This window comes from Patella vulgata, chromosome 2, assembly GCF_932274485.2.
Source record: "Patella vulgata chromosome 2, xgPatVulg1.2, whole genome shotgun sequence".
Classification (NCBI taxonomy): Eukaryota; Metazoa; Mollusca; class Gastropoda; family Patellidae; genus Patella; species Patella vulgata.
The window spans coordinates 41,824,118-41,836,058 of NC_065880.2; the positions used below are offsets into that span (position 1 = coordinate 41,824,118).

The window sequence follows — 11,941 nt, forward strand, 5'->3', positions numbered from 1 at the left end:
TGTCTGGGCTGTGTGTAGAACATTAGGTTAATTAGGAGCCCAGGAAAACAACTGGGTCTGTGACGTTATATGTCTGGTGATCCATATTTGGTCACAGTCTTTGGCACACATCATTAGTCACTTCCCCACGCCGAGTTAAGTCTTACAAAAATGGCGTGCATGTTGATATTGTGGTTGATAGTACCTCAATGGTTCCCACTAGTTAGTCTATGACACATTCATTATCTCCTTTACAAGAAACTCTGCGGTTGAGGTTCTTTAGTCATCGTGCAGCATTCCTAAAGACTTACCATTAGCCACCCGATTATGTAGATCCTTAGAGCACCTTTAGAGTCCAGTGGATCTTAAACTCTTTAAGATTACAGCTCGTGTAATGGCTTATCTGTACTTGTAGGTTCTTTTTTTTATGGTTTTATAAACAAGGTATTGGAAGAATATGGTTTCCAGAGTTTTAACTATGTAAACGTACACAACATGAAGTATAAGAGGTAGAAACCAGGTTCGCATGGTGGTCTCCTGGAATTTTCACACTAATACATTTTGCATCCCCTACCACTGTTCACCTTCCCTCTCCTGGGCAAGGTGACACAGTTGTCCAGGGTGCACCCAACACACCTATTTAGCGATGTACAGTATTAGGAATCAAAATTTTCGAGTCGCAAAGCAGTGAGTAGTGACGTCGCTTACTTCTGCTTAGACTCAAAAGAAAGTGCTCATCATGGAACTCAGTCAAGGCTATAACCCTATAAACACCTACACCAAGTTTGAACATTCCAGCTCAATTAAACGTTATTGTGTTCCACACTATGGGTCAACAGAAAGACTGCTGCTTTCTTCGGACAATTAATGATACAACAGAAGTTCAATTATAGAACTTTTATACATTTATTATCAATTGATTGAATTTTGTCAAAGATGCATTATGTAAGAGCTAAATTGGTCTATTGCATGTCTCTTTTTTAGCTTCAAATGTTATATAAATTATTGTTTAGACATTTTTTAACAAGTCTGTAGTAATCAACTCTTTAGATCATTGGATGGCTGAGATTTTACGATAAAAAAATACAATTGAGGCAAAGTCTCTGTTGTCAACTATTATTGCCACGATAATGATAATGATATAAATAATTTATATTTAGAGTTTCATCACTCTCACCTCATTATAACCAAAGTTATCGTGCCCCTAAAGCATCAACCAATCAGATTGTTTATCTCTGCCTACCATAAGCAGACAATATTCATCATCGAACTCCATCAAGGGATTCACTTAATGAATGCCTACACCAAGTTTGAACATTCTAGTTCAATTAGAAGGAAAGTTATTGTGTCTCGAACAATCAAATTGCTTATCGCTCTGCTTACCCTCAACAGAAAATGTTCATTATCGAACTTAGTCAAGGTATTGATGTAATAAAGCTATACACCAAGTGTCCTCACTCTCACTTAATTAGAACTAAAGTTATCGTGTCCCAAAGCATCAACCAATCAAATTGCTTATCTCTGTTTACCCTATATAATTGACCTAATAAACACCAACACCAAGTTTGAACATTCTAGCTGAATTAGAAGGAGAGTTATTGTGTTCCAAAATCTTGGCCAATCAAATTGCTTATCGCTCTGTTTACCCTGAGCAGAAAATGCTCATTATCAAACTTAGTCAAGGTATTGATGTAATGAAACTATACACCAAGTTCCATTACTCTCACTTAATTAGAACTAAAGTTATCATGTTCCAAAGCATCAACCAATCAAATTGCTTATCTCCGCTTAACCTAAGCGGAAAATGCTCATCTTCAAATCCATCAAGGTATTGACCTAATAAACACCAACACCAAGTTTGAACATTCTAGTGCAATTAGAAAGAGTTATTGTGTCCCAAAAAGAGTGACAGACAGACAGACGGACGAACCCATTTTAATAGTCCCCTGCTTTCTACGAAAGTCGGGGGACAATAACTATTGGTTTATTGGTAGTGACCAGTTAATTTACAAATACATCACATTTTGCAAAGAGAGTGCACTGAAAAGGCTGTTTTGGGGCTTTGTGCTATCTGACCATACTGACCTAGTAGTGGTTACCATAAAAACTACATCACTATTTGTAAAGAACATTTTATAATCCATTAGATGCCATACCATGAAAAATACATGAGAGAGAGAGAAATGGGGTTTAACGTCCACTCGACACAAACTAGGTCATTTTGGGACTAACATATGGTTTAATTATATTTCAATAATTTGCTTGCGCGTAGGGGTCTTTCGCAGTGGGAGAAAACCCACGAGGTTGGACAGGCGACCCTACTCCTTGTCACATACAACCGGGGATTAGAAACCACGCCAGTTGACTCAATGACAGGCTTTATGATACAGTGTGCACACGCTAACCATTCAGCCATCCAACCCCCCTGAAAAAATACATACTTGATTAAGTGGGCTTAAGGGAACAAGCCCAAAATAAACGCTACACTTAATGATTAGGGTGTAAGACATGTAACAACTAGACCCATCGAATGTAGTTGTCTTAACATTAACCAGTCATATTTACAGAATACTTGCATTATTCTTGATTAAGTAATGATTACTACAGAATAATAAGGAATACACACATATAAATCGAACAATAATAATAATAATAATTTCATATAAAACATTACAATTGCAGTCTGCATCTAAATTTTAATGAAACAAGTTCCGAAAAATACTTTTTAAAATACCATACAATAGTGAACAAAATTATCAAAGATAATAAGCATTGTAAGACCACACCCAAAAAATATTTTGGTTCTCAGATACCGCGGCGGCATCAAAAATGGGCTAGACATATTCCACAAGTCATGTCAAACGGTGACGCCATATTCTTATCTGGAGAGCATGGGCAATAAATACTATTGGTGTAGACTGGAATAACCAGATGCTAGAGATTGCCATGTGATTGAGACTTCTGGCGTATTTTGCTGAACATAACTAATTTGAAATCAAGAGTAAAAACGGAAATGACTGAATATAAATCAGTTTATATACATTCATATTACATTATATTATATGCCTTGAGACCCATTTGTGTCAATTTCTAGGTCCACAATATTAGCAATTTAGCTCTTAAAAATGAAAAACGAGCTAGATTTAGACAAAATAAAAACAAAACAGCAAAAAAAACCCCCAAAAACGCCCTCCCGCATCAATTTTTTAAAAAGGATTGTCCAAGAACCAGAATATTTTTTTTGTGTGGCCTAGTTATATATTATTTTCATATGTTTTTGCAATGAAAATTTCCATTCTATTGGGGAACAATTTTCAAATCGATGTAATTATACAATTATGCCGAGTGCACACTATAATAATAAATCTCCAAATATAGACAATATACTGAGGCGCACGGAAAGGGCACATGTTGTTTAAGTGTAGGCTAAGATTGTAAATCTTTGAGAGATATACACTTTATGATTCTTGCAATTCTGAATTTAAAAACATTGATGACGATCATAACTTGTGAGAAGGACATTTTTATGATCGGATGAAAGCATCACCTATCAATTTTCTCAAGAACAAAAAAATTGAAATGTTAAAAATCACCATTTTATGATACAGATATGGTGTATAAAATGTGGCTTTTTAAAAGCTAGCATCAGTGCAACTCCTACAGCTTTGTGGACAATCCAATGATATGTCAAGTTACACCTGAACCCAGAGAATGTGCCTGTGTAAAGTAAACTTGTGGTGACTCCCTTGGGTTGTTGTTTATTTTCTTGTGTCTGTAATAAATGTCCAGTATACAATCATGCCAACCAAAATTCATATTTCAGCTCCATCATTATGCCTATGTCTCTCTAGCACTTCTCGTCAAATCTGTGGTGTATTTCATTGGGTCTCAGTATATTTTAGATTAACTATAATGCAGTGATTAATTATACTATCGTGTATTATTATAAGCAGAAGCATATGAGCAGGACAGTTGTCTCCTGGGCAGTTTTCCTAGGTTCCAGAAGCACAAATTAATAAATAAGCTAAATAATTATGTTATTTCTTAAAAATAAAACAAAAAACAGATAAAATATTTATACACATCTAAGCAAATACATGCACATTATTTACTTTGAAATACCACAATAAAAAATATTTTTTAATGTATAATAGTTGCAACTATTCAAAACAGGTTATCTTAAATTTATTTAACCATTTCTTTCTAAGAGATGCATTGCAGGATTCTTAAACTGTCTCTTATATATTTTATAGCAATTATTACAAAATCCCTCACAACTGGCATTGCCATAATTATTACAATTACTAGCTTTACACAGTTTACTTACTTTCCTTGAACCCTCAACTCTTTGGATGCTTTCAAGAAATGACTGGCTCTGAGAAGGATTGGGAACAAAGCCATATCCTTCTTGAACAGGAATTGAGGGTTGTTGACCAATATGTAAATTACTTGCTCCAACAATTGGTGCTGAGAGTGGGTGATTCAGGTTATAGCAGTGAGTACACATTCCATTTAAGGTTGGGTCTCCATATCTAACACATGCCTCTACTATGCATGATGGTTGAGACCTTCTGATAAATGGTGAAGTATTTCGTTTTTCGACCAGTTGCTCTTCAACTGGGTACATATTCCGTCTGGCAATTGGAGCACTGTTTACTTTTCTGGCTGCTGGAAAAACAAGTCACTAAACTACATCATATTTTCTATGCGGGTATTTGATTGGGAATGTATTATAGAAAGTTAAAAAACAATGAGTGGGGCATGATTTTCAACCCCTCAGTGATCAGTTAATATCATATTGCATAGATATTTGTCAACTCAATTTATCCATAAACCAACTAACAAATTATATTTTTAAGGATGAGATAAACTGATATTTAATTTTAACTCTACACAGTTGCACACAGGGCACTTTATAGCAGTGGGAGAAAACTTGAGAAATCTACAAACACTAGTTCATAAAGTCTCCAATTCAAATTTGACTAAATCTACTTGACTAAATCTACAAATACAATTTGATTTTGTACAAATACAATTTGATTTTGTACAAATACAATTTGATTTTGTACAAATACAATTTGATTTTGTACAAATACAATTTGATTTTGTACAAATACAATTTGATTTTGTACAAATACAATTTGACTAATTCTGCAAATCCAACATCCTGAATATTACTTACGTGACCGATGCTTAAAACAGCTAGAACAATAGCCACCGAATTCTGGTGCTCCATGGAATTTACAATTAACAGTTTTACAGCCTGAAAAAAACCCCATTAAACCTTATTATTTGTAAAAAGTAATCATTTCAATAAAAAAAATCATAACAAAAAATCCAGTTCGGTGTAAAGGTCATTATATAAAAATAAAATATAAATGCCATTGTGCATTTTTTGCCATAAAAACAACTTTTACACCAGGTGCAATTAAAGACTCACAAAAATAGCAAAAAATATTTGATGGGAAAATACTACAAAGTACGATATCATTATCATTCAGCAGCCTCTACTTTTGAAACTGATTTTCAACTCATCCTGAAATTGCAAAGTTTACTATTACCTGCTGATTTTCCTGCTTGATTTTTACGTAAGACATCTAAACAGGATTGACAGAGTTTAGCTGGAGGATAAACTGGATTATCGCACATTGGGCTGGCACATTGTGTAGATGCGTCATCCATGCACGATACTTGTTTGGGTTCTACAATTGCGTTAGTTGGGGTGCTAGATTCAACAACGTTTTCTTCCATATTACCCACATTCTGCCCAAATTCTTGTATAGAGGTAGCAGCATGTTCTGTGTTCCGTGATGCATTTTGTCTCTGTGTACTTGTTTTCTTGGCATCTGCTTTATCAAAGCATTTAAAGCACATATCAAAGACATTCTTTTGTCGAATTCCTTCACAGCCTGGTGTGCTACAGATATGTTTACGTGAAATATGATGCCCGCTTGAGGCTGAATTACCAGTAGCTTCCATCATCTCAAATTGTCTGCCAATCATTTCTTCAATCGGTTGCTGGGAAGTGTTTGCTGCAGCATGTTTCCCAGAACCACATTCCACATAGCATTTACTACATTTGCCACTTTGCCCTGGTGAACCTTTACCTCTACATCCTTGAGTTATACATTCCTGAAGAATATTTTGCACCTTTCCTTTTCTTTGATTTGTTTGGTGTCTGGTCAATTGTTCAGTGCTTTCACCAGAGCCAAACAATTCAGTGTCGCCACTGGAAGATGAGCTGTTACCAACATAGATAGGTGTCTCCATTTCGACACTTAGTCGCCTTTTTTCTTCTGTGTTTGAAGAATTCTGGGAAACTTGTCTGTTTGGTAGGAGGTGGTTATAGCATTCATGACAATAGGGTGAAGTGTCTGTAGAGGCATGGAATCTACAGTCTGGCCCCTGACATGTTTCAGTCATCATAGTTGGATGTTGAAAGGTTTGTGTGAGAGGAAATGATGGTGGTGGGGCTGAAGGATCTTGGGGAATATAATAAATTGAAGGTGGGCCTGCATTTTCTTCTGTGTATCGCTTTAAACATGTACTACACATATTACCCGTGGCAGCAGAACCATACATTCTACAGCCTGGTGTGATACATTTTCTATTCTGGAAATAATGCATTGTCTCTGGCGAAGGACTGCCATCACCAATTCCATAGTAACGAGTTTGACGACTGCCTGAGCTAACACGTACATTGGGCAAGTTACTGCTTGGCACAGTTCTTGGTGTCTCATTGGACTGCATCATGTTATTTAATGGGGAAGTTCTTGATTGAGCAGCTTCCTGCCGAAATGGTGGTAATTCTATTGGATATGCTTCCTCCCCATTTAAAAATGCACGGTATTTTCGCTCACAATCTCGAAAGTAGTCATCAACTACACTAAGGTCTTCTGATAAACCTTGTGAACCAATCTTAGCACTAGAAATGGGTATTGTATTTCCTCCAGAAGTGTGATCTATTTCAATAAGATTAAGGTATATGCTAAGGAGATTTGCAACTTCTGGTTCTTCATCAATGCTCAAAAATTTGAGTGGTAGTTGAGACAAGTCAGACTTTAGTAGAGGAAGAATTGGTTTTTGGGAGCTTGAAGCACTTTCTTTACAATTGATCAAGGGACAAAAATGACTCAGAGTAAAGCCTAATATGATTGGAAACTTGCAACAACTCTCTGGTGGAACATTCAAAGGAAGATAAATACCACCAATATCATTTTCTTGCATACTCATTCTCTCCCCAAATGTACGAATTTTCTCATCGGCCATTACAACTATAGGTCTTCGAAGGATATTTGCCATTACATAAATGTGTATGGGTTCAAGAAATAAATGAGGATTTCCAAAACTTGCATTTTCTTTAGATTTGGCGCTGTCTACAATATACTGCCATTCCATATTCCAGTTCTGAAGAAAAAAATGCACAATAGGTCATTGCCAGTTATTAATGGGCCTACAGTGTATTTCATATTTTCTGCCCAAATGTTTAATATGATTGAAACTAATGAAACATGAATTCCAACTGCAATGAAATACTTCTGCCCACACTGCCATGCTAGACTGATTAGTAAATTTAGTTCCGTACAAGACAATTTAGTAATTAGTCAAAATAGGGAGAATTAAATCAATCTGTTTGGCTTTTGGAAGTTCTGATCAGTACATATAGAGAGTGTTCAATGTTAAGTGTCAATGACAACAACTATACAATGTGTAATCATCCTTGTCTCTGAATTTAGATCTACTTCTTTATTGTAGCTCTGATAAAAAGAACCATATGACATATGTAGTTTCAAACAAAAATCTTGATCACTCTGAATTTTAGAGAATGCAATGGCTGAACCTGGATGATAGATGCACATTAAAACAAAGGACTCACCTCTTCAGTAAACCGAATAAGATCAGACCATACTTGACTTTGTTTATATCTTATGAATCGATATTTAAACAAATTGTTGGGGTCATTTACTAAAGTAGTATGTAAAAGACGTCTTAATATTAGACCAGTATCTTGTATTCCCCATATATATGTTGATATAGCATGTAATAAACAATTACCATCCCCTGTAAAATATAACACTTAATATTTAATTTCTTACAAAAGAGAAACAGGGGGGGCGCGAAGACAACACAAACTAGGATATTTCAACTTTTGGGGAACATATGGTAAATGTGCATTCAACAATTGGCTTGTGCATGAGGATCTGGGGGGTTGGATGGCTGAATGGTTAGCGTGTGCACGCTCTCTCTCGCATCAGGATCTTTAGCAGAGGGAGGAAACTAGAGAAGATGGAGAAGACTCAGAAGGCTAGGCAGGCAACCCTACTCCGTATTACGATGACCGAGAGTTAGAAACCACAACACGACTCAATAACCACTCATTCACCAAACCCCTGTATAAGAAAATATTCAGACTGCAGGGCATATGCTGAGGTGAAGAACTAAGCCTGTGTTATACTAGGTTATATTACTGAGGCCCTTGTATATTACACACAAGAGTTCACTATACTGTTAGCTTTCTTGAACTGAGTCGCATATACTGAAACTACTTTATAACAAACCCAAATATAAGTGTATTAGCACAGCAATACTATTATTTGATAATACTATATTTAATTTTAACATCAAACAAAAATTTTAAATTCATACATTAAACTGTTGGGTTTGGCATAAAATGTTGAAAAATGAAATGATCTATAGAAATTATAGTCGGGATGTCAAATGCCATATTATCACTGAACCCACTTTTGCCTGATATATAATGTTTCTCGGTGGATTATTGTTGGGTAGAGTCTCTTTGATTTTTCCAGGGTGGGTGTGGTCGTGTCACCCTTGGGGAAAATTGAATATTCAAGATGGCGGCCAAAAATGGTGGGAAAAATACAAAAAAAATCATTTTTCACCATCCTAGGTCGTGTAATATATCATTTTTCACCATCCTAGGTCGAGTAATATATCATATTATATGTTTTCGGGGTCGCTAAACACGAAATCGGGCATATTTTTAACATATCCAACTTATTCCGAGCAATATTATTAAAATGACGGCCCAAAATGGCAGCGGAAGTACAAGAATTCCATATTTCGCCCTACTAACGCGAATTTGGATATGTTTTTAACATAAGACCCATCATGAAGACGGAAAATAGAATATGAAATTCTTGTACTTCCGCCGCCATTTTGAATATCTTTGTCCGAATAGGTCGGATGTTAAAAATATGCCCGATTTCATGTTCCGCGACCCCGAAAACATATAAAACGATATATTACACGACCTAGGATGGTGAAAAATGATTTTTTTTGTATTTTTCTCATCATTTTTGGCCGCCATCATGAATATTTAATTTTCCCCAATGGCGACACGACCACACCCACCCTGGAAAAATCAAGGGGACCCTACCCAACAATAATCCACCGAGAAACATTACATATCAAACAAAAGTGGGCTCTCGGCCCTGGCGTCCGGACTATGTAATATTGTAAATGGTATTCTTACTCAACAGATGAAAATAAACTGACCCTACTGATATCGCTTCAAATTTGCATTACAATAATACAATTATCTGACATGCTTACTTAATGTATTAAGAGGATACAATGACTGTGATATTCTACACCAGTTGATAACTTTAGACTGCTCAAGGTCTACTTTCATATCGCAGTCAATCACAGCTTTTTCTATCATCACTCGAAACTCATCGTGCCAACTTCTTAAGCTTGGTAGAATGGTGGTAAAGAAACTGAAGTTTACAATTGTTAAAAATCTGGTATAATCCACATTTTCCAGAATTTTCTTCTTTATCTTCTTCACTTTCTCAGAATTACTATCTTCTAATCTTTTGAATAAGGGCTCCATTTTCTTTAATCTTGAACTAAAAACATTTCACATATGATCATAAGCAATTTACATTTATATAAAGAAGACACGACACAATATTCCAGATATCCTTGCAAATACAATAATAATATTAATAATAAGTAATATTCCATTTATATCAAGTCAAATCCCAAATATGTGCTCATAGCACATAAAGCTGATGGCTGGACTTTCAAACCATACATATACACAATTAAGATAAGTCATATTAAATAACATGCCAGTCAAAACGAAATTCATTGGGGGAGGCTTTCAGTAGCAAGCCTGAATTTTTAAACTGAGGATTGTTTTTGTGTTTTTTAGCAGAAATGTCCTAAACCAAACATTTGTCTTTGCTTTTAGTTAAAATGGTCAAAGATTGGTCATATGGCCATAATATTAATAACAATCAAAATAACCAATTAAATATTTGTTAGTTAAAGGAGCTCAATCGCTAATATTTGGGACCTAGAAATTGACACAAATGGGTCGCAACGCATATAATAATGTAATATGAATGTATATAAACTAATTTATATTCAATCGTTTCTGTTTTTACTCTAATTTCAAATCAGTTATGTTTTGCAAAATACGCCAGAAGTGTCAATCAAATGTCTATCTTTAGCATCTACACCGATACTATTTATTGCGCATGCTTTCCAGATAAGAATATGGCTTCACCGTTTGACATATGACTTGTGGAATATGTCTAGCCTCGTTCTTTGAGTCTCTTATTACAAATGGCACTGAAACTCATTATGGTACCAATGGTAAAATGTTTATTTTGTCTTAAATATTGGATATCAGAAGCCCATCTTTTCAAGATACGATAACAACACCAATGTTGATTTAAATTGACAAATAACTCGTGTTTTCGATGTCGTAGACTTTGGATGATACTGAGTTAGAGACTTAGCTACTTTAATATGAGTCCAATTATAATGTAAGCTTGCATTTACAAAAATATTGACCATTCTACATTGCAGTTTTGACCATTTAGCCTACATCGCAGTTTTGACCATTTTTTTGTAATACTGATAGGATTTGAAATAAATGGTGGATTTGGGTGGATTGGGGTAGTTTTGGGTAAATCGTGCTAGCCCTAAAGAAATGAAATAAAATGGGGTTTAACGTCCTACTGTTCTGCTCCTATGCTGGGCTAATGAAGACGGGCATACGCCATACAGTGTGCTATGAGGGAAATTTTGCCCGGGCACTATCGCCTACTCTTATATCGAATTCCAACTGCCAAGGGATCTTTTACGTATATTCCAATGTATACATGGGACCTCGGTTTTTCGTCTCATCCAAAGGACTAGACAGCAGTCCTTGTCAGGCCCTCCGTCCTGCATGCAGGGATCGAACACCCGACCTCCAGGCTAGCGAGCCTGCGTCTTAACCACTTAGCCATGTGATCCCCAGCACTAAAGAAAATGACACATATTACAATTCCAATTAAATTTAAATTTTAAACTAAATCAACGACGAGCGTTAACCCGTGCGAGAAGTTTAAGACCTCTGTAGCCTATATAGCTACTTCAGCCCTTGGTTGGTTGTTGATTCCCATCTTACATATAATTTCAAAATTTGGTTACATCTTAATTCAGATACTCATGGAAAATAATTACTGATTAACTTTAACTTAATTTATACTTATTCCTGTGGTTTATAATTTGACTAGGCCAATATTCCTAGCCGAAAACTTAAATAATAAAAGAAACGCCAAACGGGGAAATCCCGTATTTTGCCCCAATCAGGATTGCCGTGAATTACGTGATTGAACTTGATTATTGAAGTTATAATTTTGAACCTTGAATAAAAAAGATAGAAAATAACCTATGTGACATTTTCTGATTACAAATTATACTCACAAAATAATTAAATCTAACCACTGTTAAAATAAAACATTCAGTTGACTTGCCTTTGAAAGGGGAAAACCCTTTTGTCGCTAGACCAGGCGATTGGGTGAAAAGTGTTGTCTTGATTGTCATGACGCTGTGAAGTTCAAACCAGATAAAATCACCAGGAAGTTAATTCTGGCAAACACAGGTCTTTGATTCTAATTGCGTTTTGTATGATGATTAAATTTATGGTTAAAGTATTGTTGGT

At 35.6% G+C, this 11,941-nt stretch overlaps 1 protein-coding gene across 4 annotated transcripts in view; it reads right to left on the reverse strand.

Annotated features, from left to right (window-relative positions):
• Positions 1-866: 866 nt before the first annotated feature.
• Positions 867-11,941, reverse strand: part of LOC126810920 (tumor necrosis factor alpha-induced protein 3) — a 30,533-nt gene continuing 19,458 nt past the window's right edge. For 2 of the 4 annotated variants that reach the window (XM_050536303.2, XM_050536300.2), the window contains exons 2-6: positions 9,553-9,848; positions 7,856-8,040; positions 5,541-7,386; positions 5,162-5,242; positions 867-4,647 (exon numbers count right to left, since the gene is read on the reverse strand). In XM_050536303.2, the coding sequence (XP_050392260.2) occupies positions 4,169-4,647; positions 5,162-5,242; positions 5,541-7,386; positions 7,856-8,040; positions 9,553-9,832 (2,871 nt within the window). In that variant the 5' untranslated portion in view covers positions 9,833-9,848 and the 3' untranslated portion in view covers positions 867-4,168. Of the gene's footprint in view, positions 4,648-5,161; positions 5,243-5,540; positions 7,387-7,855; positions 8,041-9,552; positions 9,849-11,703; positions 11,807-11,941 lie in introns of those variants that run through there. The other 2 variants (XM_050536302.2, XM_050536301.2) reach the window with 2 other exon arrangements.